This window comes from Periophthalmus magnuspinnatus, chromosome 17 (assembly GCF_009829125.3).
Source record: "Periophthalmus magnuspinnatus isolate fPerMag1 chromosome 17, fPerMag1.2.pri, whole genome shotgun sequence".
Lineage (NCBI taxonomy): Eukaryota > Metazoa > Chordata > Actinopteri > Gobiiformes > Gobiidae > Periophthalmus > Periophthalmus magnuspinnatus.
The window spans coordinates 25966584-25985028 of record NC_047142.1 but is presented as its reverse complement, the minus strand read 5'-3'; the positions used below and the strand labels follow the sequence as shown (position 1 = coordinate 25985028).

The following is an 18445-nucleotide window of genomic DNA, read 5'->3' as shown; positions in this document are numbered from 1 at the left end:
CACACATGCACACACCTACACACCTGTTATCTGTGAAGTCTGTGCCCTCAGGTTTTGTTTCTTGTGTGTTCTTTCCACTTGGCCTTAAGTTGTTGTAACTGATTTCTACTGTCTTAAAATGTGAAAAACAGAATTAGTTCATTTTAGACCATTTGCAGTGGTCCAAAGTTATTCTGCATGAATCTTATGCATTCTGAGCTGACATTACTGTACATTTTCTGCAAAGTAACTCAAATGAACTCAGAGCATCATATACCATACACCCGACTATAAACCCCAACTATTAAACTTTAAATACGATGTTTTAGCAAAACAATAAAAGGTAACATGGTGTTCTAAATGTTCAATGTTCAAAATGTTATGTATTAGCAGCTAATACCCCATAGAAGGTAATACTCCTCTTTAAGCATGGTCTTAATCATCACTGATTATATTTGGTTAGTTGTAATCATCAGATATTATAAAAACTGTACTGGTAGACAAAATGACTGCTGCATGCAGTGTTCAGTCCACAGTCTCTGAGGAAACTACCCCAGCCTCACCCTAGCCAAGCACAAGAGAGACCCAAAAGCAGCCTGATTCGCTGTTGTGTAAACGTCCACTAATCCAGTACATCTCCTTGTAATAACCCTCGGGGAAAACTCTCCACGGCAACAAAGTGGATTGTGGAAATGAAGTTCTGTGACTTTCCTGGGAAGCCCCCCACCTCTTCTCTCTCTCCTTGTTTTATTTGGCATCCAGCTGTTTAAAATGACAGTGTGGATAAGTGGGGGTTACTGTGGGAACCAAGGCATTATGTGATGGACGGGAGAAATGTTTGGAGAAACAGGCTCAGGGCTACTGTAGACAGCTAAGACAAACCTGTAGACTGATTTGCTGATAGAGGGCACTTTTGTACAGTTTTTGTTTCATACAAATAAACCTTGATTATCTACAAAAATGACAGTTAAGAATAATAATGCATATATGACCTTTCAAGACTCTCAAACTACTATTACAATGAACCACATACAGATAGAAAGGTCAGAGTTTGGACAGGCAAAAGGCAAATTCCACCAGACAGTTACCCGAATGTGACATGATGATCCTCCCCTCCCACCGCTCCTAACCTTAATGGAGTCTGCATCAAACTTAACCATAGTGACCAGTGATGGATTGTTCTCTAGTAAGAGCACTGTTAAAGTAGTGCTACTACTAAAGTAGTACTACAAAGTAGTGTGCCCAGAAATTACTCAAGTTGATGTAAAAAATATATGGGGAAACTACTATTGAAGACAGAGCGATTGTAGAGTAACTGTCTGTCCTTACAATGAAATTAACATCAGATTCCAAAATATTAAATAATGCTCAAAAAGTGGTAATGGAGAGATCATCATGATCAAACATGATGCAGGTGCACCAAACATAAATGTTAAAACCATTTCATATTGTCAATATAAAGCTTTTGTCGCTTGTAGGGAAAAGTAACTACAACTTCAACTCAAGTAAGAGTACAATATAGTTGCTCGAATGACTTATTGGTCTTGTTTTGATACTAGTTTTAGTCGCTTGGTATGTAATTTTGTATACTTTTGGCTACCCTTGTGTAGAGCAAAAGTGTAAAGGATCTGTCCAGTGTCTGGAGCAGACTGGGCGCCGCACTGTGCGGCGTGAGGCGGGTGCCGCGCTGGGAGGCGGGTGCCGCGCTGGGAGGCGGGTGCCGCGCTGGGAGGCGGGCGCCGCGCTGGGAGGCGGGCGATGTGCTGTGAGGCGGGCGATGTGCTGGGAGGCGGGCGCCGTGCTGGGAGGTGGGCGATGTGCTGGGAGGCGGGCGCTTCAGGTGAGATGCAGGTGGGGCCCTGTTTTTTGGAGTGTGCAGTTTGAAGCTGCAGCTGTGTTTCCCTTAAACATAGTGTGTTTGTCTGCCTCATGTTTAGGTTCCTCAGGACTTCAAAGACCTGCGGGAGGACTCTGTAATTAGACTTGGATCCACCTTAAAGTACACTGCTCTGCTATTCAGGCCACTCTTCCTGGGTTTTATCATCCTCTGTACTAGCCAGATGTACAGCTACCTTCATGGAAAAAGTACAATATTTGAAGGAGACATGTTATGCAAAGAGAAGGTATATGAGCTTTTAGCCATGTTATGAAGGCTTACCATCATTAGCTTACATGGACTACGTCTGTGTAATGCCTCAGTCATCCAGGTCTGATCTATAGCAAAATCTAAAAGTTAAATCTGTTGTCTCAGGCCTCTACTTCTATTCAAGGAAGGATTGTCTTTCCTAACAAAAATAGCTTCCTTAACTCCCCTCTCAAACCATTTCTTTTCTCTAGCTCAGATCTGAACTTGATGATCTTCAAAGGAGTGGTTAGTGTCTTTGAGATGGAGATGTATGGATGGAGATGTTTTAAGAAAGCCACTGCATTGCGCAGTGAGATCAGGCTGTTGGAGAAACCCTGCAGATGAAGCATTTAGTACAGTTGCCACAGTGATTTAGGGGTGGGTTCGGAATAATATCTATTTGTCCTGTCCTAATCTAGTCTGGTATTGCACTTGTTGCTGCTATATGGGCTGTGGCAAAAAATCAAAAGATCAATGCATCACGATCTATTTTCTCACCATTTGAGTGAAAATTAAGACCAGTTTAGTGCCTGGACATCGCACGTTTACCTGAGGGTACCAGTAGCGCATGCATGTGTTTCTGCCGTTACTTTTCATTTGCAGAGTCATCGTCTCCGTGAGGTTATTATCACTTTGCCTAGAATACTCCTTACCTTATTCCTTCCTCCTTACAGACACCACCAGGCCACACTACACGTCGAATATGTGGAGAGAAACCCTGTTCATAGTAAAAGTAACATTCTTAAGGTATTGCTTTAAATAAGCTTTAAACATTCCTTAATACCATATTGTGGAATATTTCAAGCAAGGCCATAGAATCTCCATGGGAACAAGCATTTCAAAGCATTGTGGCCCACCCTATTTTTGGTACATCACTGTCAAGCATAAGGTTAACGCAATATAAATATAGGCCCTTTAAGAAATGTTTTTGGTCCATTTAGTCAGTTTCAATATTGATACAAAAATATAAATATTTCTAAGTAGGAATTATAGTTTTGATATTGTGCTATTGTGTGGTGAGATGATTTGACTAGAGTGTTCCCAATCCGAAGGTCGGATCACATCGTTCAGAACATGAGGTCACTGTGTACTTGGCACGAGTGAGACTTTTCACCCATGGCCTAGTCCGAGTGAGTGACTGGTGGTAGTCGGAGGGGTGTCTTTCGGTTTAGGGTTAGGGGTGGCATGAATGAAAAATGTGATATTAAGTTAAAGTGCAACACAAATGCTATAGGCAGACTTGTTACGATAACCTAGTGTCACATTACTGAAATTTCAAACTCAATTTTGTTATTAAGAAAAAGGCTCAATACGCAATACCAGTATTGATACTATAATGGCGGGAAAAACGCACTTTCACAATAGAACACCGTATTCAGCGCGAAACAGCAGCTCTTTAAGTTAGTGGTTCTGTACTAGTGTGGATAAAGTTTGAGATTTGATTAAGAAAAAGATCAATTTCTGTCATTGTTAATGGAATTTTTTTCAGTATTGATACTTGTTAAATTGAGTGTAAATTTTTGACACTGGTTTTTAGCATCGATTGATATCATTGATAGTTTTGACAACCCTACCATAAACCCGAACTACAAATTTGAGGAATTGAAAAGTTGTATACCAGAAAACTGAATGCTGGAGCCATTGTTTCTCTGCAGGACTCGTACCAAGAGAGATGATTCTTTCCCGAGTTTCTATTACATTTGCGAGGCTCTACTCTGAAAATGTCAAATTAGTGTTAGCTCATCTTGGCTTTCCTTCGCGCACCAGGTGTCAATAACAACCTTCATTTTCAGTAAGTTGTGCAATTTTCAACTCGATTTACTTCAATCTCAACTTCTATTTTGTAATACTGTAGTATATGTGTATTTGTCCCGGGACATGCTCACCCAAAAGAATAAGAAGTGGAGGTGTACAGTGCAGCGCTGCTTCCCTCATGTGAGCAGGACGCAGACTAAACACATCTGATACTGTCTAATATCCTCTGTCTGAAGTTATCTTTCAAAGGCCATACTGCCTCTCACATTCCTCTGAAGGACGTCAGTGACAAAAGAGCACAGGACAAAGGGAAGAGGGAGGGATGAGAGGAGAAATGAGGAGAGAAGTGGAGGGTGAAGAGGGAGAGGGGCAGATTTAGAGAGCGAGAGGAGAACAGACAGAAGGGGCAGGAGAGACGAGAGTATGAGCTGCTTCAAAGAGCACACACTGCTCGTTTGTTAAATGTGTTTGTCACTCTGAAGTTTGTCTCCATTGTAGGTCTGTCATGATTACAGATTTTGAGCTACGATATATTACTGAAGTAAATATAGACAATAACTGATAATATTCAAACCAAAATTCTAAAGGTACAATATTGTTAAACAACACAAACTGCAATAAATAAATGACAGAATGCAACTCTTAAGTAGTGAGTTTGTATCTATAATGGGTCATAGAAGTTCATAATTCAACCTTCTACAGCTCAAATCTGATCTTGGTACAGAAAAATATATTCTTCAGCAGTATATTGCACTTCAGATGTTGTTATCATCAAAGGTCTGTTCCATTGTTTTGCGATGGAGCAGATTGGTGCGCTCCTAAAATGTTTCCAGTCCACTCTATTTCTTTGTACTAGTGGGAAACTTTGTTATTTTTTTCAGCAATAGGATAAGATTTTAACTGTAAAATATTGAATTATAAGTAAAATTTCACAAACTAATTACTTAGGTTCTGCATTCTGCTATTTATTTATAAAGCTTAACAATATTTAACAACATTGTACATTTAGAGTACCGTATTTTTCAGACTATAAGTGTCACTTTTTTCATAGTTTGTCCGGGGGTGCGACTTATACTCAGGGGCGATTTATATGTTAAATTATTAAAATGTATAATTTCTCATTTTCGTTATTGTCACACTGAGAACCGCTAAGTACACTCTAGTCTTGGCGGTGCTTCAACCATTTCTGGAGCAGGGGGAGCTGTTCAGAAGTGACACCGAGGATGAAGAATTCAGTGGATTTAGTGATTTGGAGTGAGATCCAGATTAAACTTGTTGCTTGTTTTTTATTCTTTATTTATCTGATTAACTGTTAATATCTTACGTTAACAAACCAGACACGTGTTCAGTTCTGTCTATGCTTCATGCTGTACTGCTGTTCAGGCTGTTGTTCTATATTTTATTGTTATTATTATAACTTGCCTTTAAAGATAAAATGTCTGTTCTTGGTCTTGGATTTAGTAAAATAAATTTCCCCCCAAAAATGTGACTTATAGTCCAGTGCGACTTCTATATGTTTTTTTCTTCATTATTATGTAGTTTTTCACTGGTGTGACTTATGCTCCAGAGCAATGTATAGTCTGGAAAATACATACTTTTTTTGTGAATGATTGAACTTTATGGTTTAGTTTCTACATTATTGTTTATTATCTATAGTGACTCTTTATGTTTTTTTGGGGGGATATTCCTTATGGTTTCTCCGTAGCATGTCAGCGAATAAAACACTTGGTTACTGGATACAACAGCACACAGTAGAGTAGAGTAAAGTCTTTTGTTTTCCACTTTCATTTTTAATCAGTTCATTTTGCAGTATTTTCAATCATAAACGATATAGTCAATATACAAGTTTTGCATGTCTTAAAAACAACATTCACATTATCATTGGTACTTAGGGAAGATGCAGACAGAGGCGGGCAAATTACCACTTTGTCCAACTCTTTCTCCCTGTACCTGTCTCGTGTCCCTCTTTCTATGTGTCTGCCCCCCTCCCCCTCTCTCTCTGCCCTCTGCCCCCTCTCTCCCTGTCTCTTTCACCATTTTCCATTTCTGGCTATCTCTTTCTGTCTCTCTTGTGCCCTCTGTCTCTTTCTCCCTGTCTGTCTCTTTCTCCCTGTCTGTCTCTTTCTCCCTGTCTGTCTCTTTCTGTCTCTCTCATGTACCCCTTGCTCTTCCTGTCTTCCTGTAAATCCGGTGTGCGTGTATTTTTATCTGCAGCTGTTCTGTGACCATGTGATGGGGCAGACGGTCACATGACTCTGCTCGCTTCCCACATTCCTCACATTCTTTAGTGTGTTTCATTTGGACCTGTGTTTTTGAACTTTCGCCGATGCACCTGCTATGGTCACTTTAAGACACCGCTCTTGTTTTAGTTTGGTTCAGTAAAGATCCTAGGGTTTGGTCCTGTTCTAGTCCTAGTCCAGTTGGGGTTTGATATTAATTTTGTGTGAACCAGGGCTGTCAAAAAGTTTGGCCTGATCAATACTATAAAAAGTGGCACTTTTTCATAGTTTCACTTTCTTAATAGTTTGTTAGGGGGTGCGACTTATACTCAGATGTGACTTGTATGTGAATTGTCACAGACAGTACAACTGTGCGAGGTACTCTAGACTTGTACCAGTGTGACAGCCACACAGAAGCGGCGCTTCATCTACCTCTGGAGCAGGGGAAGTTGTTCAGAAGCGACACCGAGGATGAAGAATTCAAGGGATTTAGTGATTTGGAGTGAGATCCAGAGTAAACTTGTTGCTGTACGGCTATTCAGCCTGTTGCTCTCTATTTTATTGTTATTATTATAACTTGCCTTTAAAGATAAAATGTTTGTTCTTGGTCTCGGATTTTGTAAAATAAATTTCCCTAAAAAGTGCGACTTATTTTTCGCTGGTGTGACTTATACTCCGGAGCAACGTATGGTCTGGAAAATACAGTAGTATTTAAACTGTACTCATTTGACAAATAGATATTTAAAAATACAAAACAAGGACAAAAAGTTGAACTTTGAATTGTTTTCCAAAAGTCTTGATGTATTTCAGTGGAAGACGATATGTTATGTTAAAATCGTAGTATGTAACTTTTAGCCAAAAAGTAGAAATTTTTGTTGTATTTATTGGACTGAAAAACGTGGAAAACATGCCTCCTTACTGTGAGCAGGCTTGCATCTCCACAAACCTGACTCTTATTTGACCCAGAGGAGGCATAAAGCTTGAATCTAACTTTTATCTCGGTGGTGAATGTACAGAAGTATGGGTTTAACTTGCTGTAACACCTCCATCTGTGATCACAGGATGTATACCTTTTAAATAAGTCATCATTGCTTTTTATTGAAAATGTTACTATATTGTCTTTTTTTTATTGCCATTGTGGTGTTAAGTGTCATAATTAAAGCATTGGTGCATGGCATAAAACCTTTTGTATCTTCATGGGGAATGTTCTGAAGTAGTTTTTGCTTTGTTTCTATGGAATCATGGGCTTCATCTCTAGAAACGTGCACCATGTTTCTTCAAATTGTACAGATATATTGTGTTTTCTTAAAGCAGCACACAAACCTGTAAATAGTGGCCAAATGCTTTGACCAGTGAAAGAAACGTGCTACAATATCAGAATTGGGAATGTCTGGAATGGATTAAGAAATTTATCATTAATAGTTTAAAGAGGCACTATGTTGAGGAAAGTCTTTCCTTCAACATAAATGTATTTGATGGTGATTTAAATGAACTTATCTGTCAGTAATTATTCAACGCATAAATATACATCAGAATAATTGTGTTTGTGTTTTGTGTTGTTGTGATAATTACATACATTTTATTTTTTGTTGTGAACCAGAGTAGTATTTTTGCCACTACAGGTGCTGTCCCTGTGGACTTCAGAGGAGACAGTTCATACTGGGTATTAAGTAGAAATGAGGAGAAAGAAAATTAGCTTTTTTGTTAAAGTCTTTATCTTCAGGAATTTAAGACAAAATAAATTGCAGTAGGAAATTGTGAGAAAGAAAAACTAAGGAAATTAAGGCCTGCAGTGACCTTTAACACCAGACCTGCTGTTCTTGTAACCTGATTGTGCCTGATTCTCCCGTGTGTCAGGGCCCGGAGTCCCCGTGTGTCAGGGCCCGGAGTCCCCGTGTGTCAGGGCCCGGAGTCCCCGTGTGTCAGGGCCCGGAGTCCCCGTGTGTCAGGGCCCGGAGTCCCCGTGTGTCAGGGCCCGGAGTCCCCGTGTGTCAGGGCCCAGAGTCCCCGTGTGTCAGGGCCCGGAGTCCCCGTGTGTCAGGGCCCGGAGTCCCCGTGTGTCAGGGCCCGGAGTCCCCGTGTGTCAGGGCCCGGAGTCCCCGTGTGTCAGGGCCCACAATTCTAGCAAGTATCTATCCACGGTCCCAGCCTATCAGGGCCCACAGTCTCATAGTCCCAGTGCATCAGGGCCAAAAGTCCTGCTGTGCCAGGGCCCATAGTCCTGTAGTCCCAGAGCATTAGGGCCCATAGTCCTGGCGCGTCAGGGCCCATGCTGCATGGACAAATCAAAGCCTCTCTTGTTCCTCAGCTCAAGAATGTGATGAGCTCATGGAGCCGTCTTGCCCTGAGGCCAGTCCCATCATGTTAACCCCCGCATGGCTGTGGTTCTGCCTGAGGGAGGGGGATGAGGGGTCTCATTTAGAGCTAATTTTGTGATTACAGTCTTGCCCTGAAGCTGCTCCCACAGCCCAGCCCCTAAATATCTGTGTGCCAGTCTCCAGGGCAGACAGAGTTGGGTTAGGCATGGCATCAGGTATAAAACAGCTGAGGCCAATCAGCAGCTGTGTTCATGCGTCCTGGTTTAGAGTCCGACCAGCTGCTTCCTGTTCCTGTCTAATCTTGCATTCCAGCTGGAGGAAATGAAATTATGCTTTATAACTGAATGAATCATATACATAGTCAGATGTAACTCTGTGGATTACAAATTACCTTTAAATCATGAGCCTTTTAGATGCAGGAATCATTTTCATTCAATCTATATTCCAGAAAATTGTAAACCTAAATCTAAAAGGTTTTTATCTGCCTATTAGTCTGAATACACTATTTTTATTCAGATAGACAGATTTATTAATAAAGCTTGTCAATTACTACAGGAATGTCTGACACTAACCACTCCTTTGAAGATGGTGAGTTTCAGATCTTAGTCAGAGAAAAGAAATGGTTTGAGAGGAGTTAAAGAAGATATTTTTGTTAGGAAAGACAATCCTTCTTTAAACAGGAATGAGGGCATCATCTATCCCCCATCTACAACTCCATCCTCAGACCCAAAGCAAAATAAAGAAGAATTGGGCTAGCCAGGATGCTAATAGGTATGATATCACTTGTTTGCAGCCTGAATGACTACGCTAAGTAGGATTTAGGCACTGTGCACACTTCTCAATCAATCCTTCCTTAAACATGAATAAGGGCCCAAGACATAATCTCTCACAGATCTATGATTCATCCTCAGACCCAAAGCAAACAAAAGAAGAATAGGAGGACCATTAATAGTTGAATAGGGTCGTTAAGGCTGAAACTGGAGACAATAGCTGTTTACAATTTCAATGTAGTTAGCCCCTCCCTTCAGACAGATATAAGGCAGTGTCCAGCAGTAATCTGACCAGAACTGAAGAAACAGATTGGATGAGCAGAGAATCGTCTTCACTACTACAATTTGTCCAGTTGACAGATTTAAACTTCCTCTTTTGCTATACTACACTAATGATGTAGTATAGTATGTAGTTTCTCACAATAATGGCGTGATGACAACACTAATATTAATTATTTGACACCCTATTTCAAATATGAAAACATGACATGATAATGAGCATGAATCAAATGTCTTTACTATTTATACCCTTTTTAGTCCCATATCATTGGGAAGGATAACCAAAACTTTTACTCAAGAGAGATTGTGATGCTATTATATTGAAGCAAATAACTCATTCATATATTTGCTTGTTTTACTACTTGTGGTTGCTGTATAACCGTAGCCTGTTGAGTGGAGTCCCTCTTTCATTTCAGTGCTAGTTATCAATCCTTTGTCTCGGAGCTTGCCTGGACACGACCTAAAACACGAGTCACATTCCCCCTCTCCCCTCCCCCTGGAAAATGCACATCCGCAGAGTATCTGCACACAAAGTACACACACCATACATAGAACTCACTACAGTCCTCTTTCTCCCCTTCACATTCATGCTTTTTTCTGGTGAGACACTACAGGTAAATAAGAAAAAACAAATTTCAGCTAAAGGCTGTGGACCCAGTTTTTCCCATGTAACCGAGCTTGCGAAAACTTGTCTTGCCCCAGTAAAGATTTATTATATATGGTCAAAATAAGTCCACTGTGTGCTGGCTGCAACTAATTATTAAGCCTTTATTCTCTGATAATCAGGAAGTGCACACTGTAATGGTAAAGCTAACAACAACTTGCATTCTCAGAGTCTGAGTTGTGAAAAGTGCCTATAAACTCATTGTGGTGAAAAATTAAGATGCTTGGAATGCATAAATGAACTAAGGAACCACTGCAAACTGTTTAAAGAATGTTCTAACGGTCCCTCATCCATGCAATCTAATGATCTCTCCTGGGCCTTATGTCACCCATGCTCCTGCATTTTCCATAAAACTACAAAAGCAAGATACAAAAAAACAATACACTACAACTTGGCAAACGTGATGGAATGTGCAGTAGTTTCAATGGGGGAATGCATGACATTTGTAGTGTAATAGTGCTCAGAAAGGCGAGAGAAAAAAACAGGGCAAATAAAAGCCACTCAAAACAATGTCTTAGCAGTTAATACCCCATAGAAGTGTAATACCTGCTCTTTAAAATGAACTAGTTCTGTTTTTCACATTTTAAGTAGTCCTCACCAACCCAGCCCAAACTGGACAAAGAAAAACTCTGTGTCTTAAACGTATAAAAAGAACATGTCATTGCTCCTACTCTGGCTGTGTGTGTACTGTCTGTGCACGGTGTGTGTGCAGTGTGTGTACTGTGTGGGCTGTGTGTGTACTGTGTGGGCTGTGTGTGTACTGTGTGTGGGCCGTGTGTGTACTGTGTGTACTGCCAGCCTCAGTCCCACCTCACCTGTGTTTACACTTGATTTCCTGTGATAAGCTTCAGTTTCAGTGTGATTCCCCATTTAACCCATTCAAACTTGAGCTCGTGTCCCGGCCAGTCCATTATGACTCTGTGTTTGTGCTGCCCCCTTGTACCCACCAGGCTGTTTACAGACCCCGTCTCACAAAATGAGCAAGTGTTGACACATGACTGTGTATTCCGGTGAAGTTAGGAGTGGCATTTATCTACACAAAACAAAAACAGGCAGAGAATGACGCCATTAGACAGGTGTCGATTTGAGTCAAATTTATGCATTTTGGACCAGCAAAGGCATATAAGTAACATGATCTAAACATGTTATGTGTTGCCATTTACTACCCCAAAGTAAAATACCCCCTCTTTAAGTTTTGTCACTGACAGTGACATTTTTTTCTCACTCACCTGACATTCATATGTGTTCATAGAACTGCAGGAGGATGGTGTGAATAGGGCTGGTCAGTGTATTTATTTCAGATGTATTTATTTGTTTTATTTATTCATTTTTGTCCACCATTTAATACAAACGAACTATTAATCTCTTAGGCATGTGAAACATAAAGGGAACTCATGTAATTTCAGTCAAGTCAGGACTCACAAATTAGGGATTTAAGATTTAGTGTTGTCCCTAAATCTGGGTTTCAGCTTTGAGCATTTGTTGGGTCTTGACAATTTCCTTTTCAATCTACCACCTGAGACCATCCCTCCAGACAGCAGCTTTACTTCTCCTTATATTTACCCCCCACAAAAAAGGCAGGTTTTGAATTCTGATTTTCCTCAATACAGAGCTTGTTCCTACTTATAATAAGAGTAACAGACATAGGCCAAAAATACAGTGTTTCAGCTTCACAAAGAGCCCGTGCACATGTTCCTCGCCCTTCCATAAATGCACAAAGAGTTTTCTTCTGCATGTTTTTCAAAAGCACAGTAATCTGTATTTTTGCTACAGTATGTCTGTTAGCATCACCTGAAATACTTAGACATGTAGATCATTTCATAATATGGCCTGAATATTGTTCTATCCAAATATACATTTTGTCCATATCTGTAAAATGGAAAAGCCCAGTGTGACTGCAGTGTGTGTTCAGTGAAAACATTCTCTCTGCTTTGAGAGAGCCGTACGATGTAATGTATGTCTGAAATGGCGGCTGTGGTCTCCGACAAGATGAGCTTGGGCTTGTTTAGTCTGTTTGTCTCTTACTAGATTTCTCTCTCTCAAGGTCACTATTATAGAGCCATCCCAGCTGCAACTATTCCACACTCCATACATGAACTCTGCAGGAATTAAGACTTTACCATTCTAGATACGGTAAATCAATATGGGAAATATTACAGGAAAGGATATTAGTGTCTTTATAAACCTAGGCAAGATGTGAAAGGCTATTAGTTTATTAGAATTGCTTGAGGACTAAACATATTTTTGCACTTTGAGATATTTTTTAGAAATTCGATTTCTGAAATGCTGTTTAAAATGGGTACGGCACAACGTATAGAAGACGGATAAACATTTTTGTTCTCAGTCTATGGACTTGCCTTCTTGTTCCAAACCAAACCAGTGCCTTTACATTCAATCAGATTCTGTCTATCCTGAGATGAACCACCAGTCTCGGCCTACGTTTGTTCTCTTGGAGCGGGCCTAATAGCAAAGAAATGTGCTTTTTGTTGTGTTTTCTTTTCTGAAAGCCATTATCAGACTTGTACTGACAATTGTAGCCTTTTTTAAATGCACATGGTGTTTTAGAAAGTTTCCAGTGAAGCTACAAGGCCCTGCACAGCACTGAGTCAACACATTTACAGGTTTTTAATGCCCTGTTATTAATGACTTGAGGTAGCTTTGCCATTATAGTGCTTTTAGACCTGACTTTTGACACAGTTGATCATGCAACTGTTTAAACTCTCCTTGAAGACTGTGTGGGTGTCAGGGGGACCGCTTTAGAATGATTCAAATCTTACCTGTCAAGAGGATCCTGTACTGTCAAGCTGGGGGACTCCACCTCGTCCGCCGCCCTTTTGCACTGTGGAGCCCCAGGGTTAAATTCTTGGCCCGATTCTATTTTCTCTCTGCCTTCTCCCGCAGGATGCAATTTTCAGAAGGCATGGTATTTCTTATCATTTTTAGGTTGATGACTGCCAGATTTATTTGCCTATCTCTAAACACGCAAAAGGCCCTTGACGCCCTTGTTGAACGGCCAAGGTGACGTCAAGGCTTGGTTGGCACATGCTTTTCTTTGTTTGAATGCAGAGAAAACTGAAATTGTGCTTTTTGGGTCAACTAATCCCCTTTTGGAACTCAGAAAGATAATGTTTATGCTTTCGCCCCAACCTTGGCGTCACCATGGATAGTGATTTTATACTCAACAAAACTCAGCATAATCAAATTAGGGTTTAATCGACTCCTTCTTTAATCTAAAGTCAAGCCGTTTTTAGCCGTTAAGTCGTGCATGCTTTTATTTTGTCACACCTGGACTACTGTAATGCACTTTGTACTAACATCTCGCACAACGCACTTTCACGCTTACAGTTAGTATAAAGCTCCACGGCACAGCTCAGCACGCCAATTCTTTGTCTTTGCACTGGCTTCCTGTTAATTTTAGAATTGATTTAAATTTTTTTATCGTTTCTTTTTAAAGCTTTGAATAGTCTGGTCACACAATACATCTCATTTAAATTTTACACCCCCACATAGCTCTGAGGTCCAGGTTGCGGTACCTAAAGACCAGACTTAAACCAGGGGGGACACTAAGAGACCCACTTTTATTCCCTGACTTTTAACATCAGCTGAGTTATGCACTCACCTGCGTAATTATTATTATTTTTTTTACTGGTTTTATTTTCATTGCTTTGAATTTTTTTTGTGTGTGCAGCACTTTAGAAACCTTACAGTTTTCTATATAGATAAAGTGGATTGGATTGAGGTTTCAAATAGTGCCCAGGAGAGATCACAAGATTGCTCAAACATGCTTGGACAATGTTAACATAGAAAGCTCCGAAAAGTCAATTTTGCCTAATACCTTCCTCTTTAATAATTGTTTAAGTGTCACTTCTTACATCTGATGTGTATAATTGGACATTTACATTGTTATTCGTGCCCAAAACTACATATGCCCAAAAGTTGTCCCTGTGCAATGTTTGATCTTGTCAGATTTGTGAAGCTAAGTAGGGCCGACCCTGGTTAGTACTGGAATTCCATACTGCAGGAATACCAGTATCTTTAGGCTAGACACTTAACCCACAGCGCCAAATATGAATGTGGTATGTGTGTGAATGATCAGTTGTGGTTGGATGGTGAAGATTTTCAGCTTTGCTTCTGTCAGTTTGTCCCAGGGCAGCTGTGGAGTGAATCAATGTTGCACTGTTAATGGATTATTATCATTAAGACGATTAATGTGTGCTTCTTTTTTTTTTTTTTAAAGGTAAGGCATTTGACATAACATACGTGCGTCTCAAGTTCCACACATCTCGTCCTGAGAGTTTTGCCATCTACAAGCGAAGCAGTGAGTCTGGCCCTTGGGTGCCCTACCAGTTCTACAGTGGTTCATGCGAAAAAACCTACCAGAAACGCAACCGGGGTTTCATCCGCACGGGTGAGGACGAGCAGCAGGCCCTGTGCACAGACGAGTTCAGCGACATCTCCCCCCTGACTGGAGGAAACGTGGCCTTCTCCACGCTCGAGGGCCGCCCCAGCGCATACAATTTTGACCACAGCCCTGTACTGCAGGTACTTAAGCTTATGTTTCATATTGACTCATTGTCTTGACATAAACTTCAGGGGAAATGGATCTCTGTATGAAAGAGCAAGTCATTCAAGTGCTTCATTAAGTGCAGCATCAATAATGCACCAACATTCAAATACTAATTTATTCAGGCTTTTTAATTTGAATTAAAAAGCCTGAATTTTAATTAATTAATTTATTTATTTTTTGAGATTGAGAGAAAGAAAATGAATTGACCATTTCTGTATAAAGTTGAGTGCCCTGCAGTGTACAGCTAAGGGAAGATACATCAGCTAAATGGGAAGAAATCATACATTCAGAGGTATCAATTTTTTCTGTAGTTCACTCAAATGTTTTTACCCCCACATCCCGTTATGTTTTCAATATGAAAATAAGGAAAAATTACACAATAAGATACATAAAATACCCTCTGTAATTTTTTGACCCAAATATATGCAGTGTTGGTAGAGTGTACTGAAAATATGAAAACATTGGAATTTCACCTCATTTTTTGCAGTTAAAACAAATTAATTTACCTTAGAATTGGCCATCAACAAATCCATCAAAAACATGTCAGTTACGACGAAAGTCTGGTGTATGTTGATGCTACTTAAAAAGGCTCTTAGTAATAATGTCCCATAAAAATGTATAGAGGTGTGATGGAAATGTTTGTGTTCATGATATGAAGAAAATATTCTTATATGTCTTTGTGTAAATGCATTTGGTCTGTGTCAGTCTGTCAGACCCAGAGCAGACATTAACATTTGTGAAGGCTCTGTCCCATCCCACAGGAAACTCTGTTGTTCTACGTGGAAGTGTAAAAGCTGATTAACTCATGGGTGTCAAACAAAATTCCTTCTGCTATGAAATGTATGTAGCTTTGTCATTCTGGTATAAATATTCAGAGGTCAGATGCTCAGAGACCAGGGACTGAGGGGGAGAGCCGCTCTGGGGGGAGAGCCGCTCCGGGGGGAGAGCCGCTCTGGGGGGAGAGCCGCTCTGGGGGGAGAGCCGCTCTGGGGGAGAGACTTGGAATGCCGGAAGGCTACCGGTCTGTCCAGGGGAGGCCTGGGCCCTGTCCATATCTGCTGTATTTCATAACTCACTGCGCTTCACAAATGGATTACTTTTCATCTAGAACTGTTAATTTTTTCACAACAGAGGTAATTTGCCAATTGATCAAATGAAATACCTTGACCTTAACTGGCCTATACAGGAAGCAGTGGTGTGTAGAACAGAACAGACTGGAAAGGAGGTTGTTCTAAGTGGACATAGTGTTGTGAGACTTTTATGGAACAGATGTCATTAAAATGAGTACAGCTGTGGAGGAAGCGAGCCAAGTGCAATAGTGTGGGAAACTGTCTGGTGTCCTCTGAACGCTGCCAACTCAAGAGTCAGAACAGTCCTTTGGCATGGCCACAACATGTGCTTTGTTAGTGAACACATTTTATGTAAACATACAAATGTTATGATTAACCTCATAATAATAATCAGTCTTATATGGGATAATTTCCTTATGCAAATGTATTTGACAATAAAATAAGCCAAAGCCTAACCCCAATTCCAAGTACTCACATTTGCCTTGCTGCCTTGTAGTTTATTGCCTTGTAGTTTTAATTTGTATTTGTATATAAAATTTCTTATAAAGTACTTCAGTAACTCTAATGTCCAGCTCAAGTACAGAAGAGGTTCCACTCATTTGCCAGCTGTGTTCTGTTGGGACGGGGCTTTCACAGAACTGAAGGCTGCAGTGATGAATCACAGCTGCACTCGAGCAGTAGCTCCACCATAAAGCAGCAGTACATTTGGACACATGTCCCGTCTAAAGAGAGGGAGGCTCAAGGCTGATGATTAAACAAGATACATTATGCCTTTTTATTGATCTAAAATGACTTAGAAATTGGCTCTTTAGTTTCGAACTACAAGTAATTGATCTGCTTCAATTACTGTCCACCCTTTTACGTCACATGATTATGATAACTTGGCATGAGTTTAAACTTAAAATAACTGCATTACTGGTTGACTTGACTCCTATACATAAAAATGCCCCACCAATCAGGGACCACAATGCGGCAGCCAACCAGTCAGGAACAGGTAGAGGAGAGCAGTCCACCAATGAAAGGACTCACAGCCAAGGTGTATGAAGGAGTCACGCACAATTTAACTACACAAACATCTCAACAAAAATGTGCCCACACTGAAAAGAGCTAAAAAAAAACTAACAGTGATTACCAAAAGTACGTCACCGAGATGAGATCACAAATCAGTTTTTATCGCTATATCAACTAGTCATATTTTGGCTTTTGTTCAGATATTGGTGTATAAGCTACATCACCTCCTGTCTTGCCATACGAAACTGCCACACGCCTACCGCCACACCGCCATACGCCTACCACCACACCTCCACACGCCTACCGCCATACGCCTACCGCCACACGTCTACTGTCTGTCAACTGGACAAAAGTTTTAGAGTGAAGATGTCACCCCAGAGCTGAAGAAGTGTCTTGGATGAGCGGCAAAATGTCTTCACTCAAAACTTTTGTCCAGTTGACAGAATTTAAATTTTCTTTTGCTTTGTCTGTAGATGTTTTGTTTTTTGTTTCCAAGTTCTAAAACATGAGATGCCAAAGCAAAGGTCCATGATTTGCATTTGTCCTTTAACCATCTTTTCATTTGTCTTTTAAAGGTTCCATGTATGTACTATAACGCTGTTGCCTCCTCAAAAACATACCTGGTGTTTTGTTTTGTCACATTGTACACATTGTTTGAGTAATCATTTTCTTATTAGTCTGCCTTCATACTCAAATCTCAAAATGCTCTGTTCCACCTTGTGATGTCATGAAGTGGTAGTTTTCAATGTAATAGTTTTTATTTAGTAGAGATTTCAAAGTCCAGTGCAGAAATCATCCAAATAATTATAGCGAAGGTGTACGGAGTTCAAAAACACAGTGGAGCACTTCCTGTATTACCACAAGGTGGAACAGAGTGTTTTCTGTTTGAGAGAAGAACTCAGCCTAAACATGTTTTGTGCGTTAAATGCGTGAATGAAACAAAACACAACTCCAGGTCTGTTTGTGACGATGGAGCAACCTTATAACAAATCAGAAAATATCGTGATATAAGATCATGAGGCGGGGGATGCTACAGAATGTCTCTTTTCCTCTATAAATCTCTAGTCCGCTCAGAACCACTGTGACTCTCACATGCTCTTGTTGCCAAATCCATTTTAACCAATAAGGGGCTGTAGTTGCTCTGTCTCTTACAGATAAGTTGCATATTTGTGTCGTAACCATGTGTTGCATATTTAACACAGCAGTGAAGAGAAAAATGTGCAGCTAAAGTGACAAAGAGGTTCAGCCAAAACTCTTTCACTCAGATTAACTGTCCCATCAGATTTCAGCTCTTCTGGGGCCATTCTGTTTCGAGCTTTATCAGTCAATGGATTAGGCTCAGGAGGTTTGTAAAGCTTTTTACCTAGCTATAATGGACTTCCCTCATTATTGGTTAGTATTTATCTGTAACATCCGCATAGATCTGTTTTTTAAATGCGTTAAATGTAAATAGTAAAAGAAAAATATAAAATCTGTCAACTGGACAAAAGGTTGTTGGAGTGAAGATGTTTCTTTTCTCATCCAAGCCTCTTCAGTTCTGGACACTGCCTTATATCTGTCTGAAGGGAGGAGCTAACTGCACTGAAACTAACACACCTGTTTGTTTACAGTTTCTGTTTGTAGGCCAGGTCTAATGAGCTACGCTAAGTGTGCACTGTGCCTGAGTCATACTTAGCATTGTTAGGTGT

At 40.3% G+C, this 18445-nt stretch overlaps 1 protein-coding gene across 1 annotated transcript in view; it reads left to right on the top strand.

The window, feature by feature from the left end:
• Positions 1-18445, top strand: part of lamc1 (laminin, gamma 1) — a 76402-nt gene that overhangs the window by 2308 nt on the left and 55649 nt on the right. The window contains exon 2 of the mRNA XM_033981962.2: positions 14347-14651. Coding sequence (XP_033837853.2) covers positions 14347-14651 — 305 coding nt within the window. The remainder of the gene's footprint in view (positions 1-14346; positions 14652-18445) is intronic.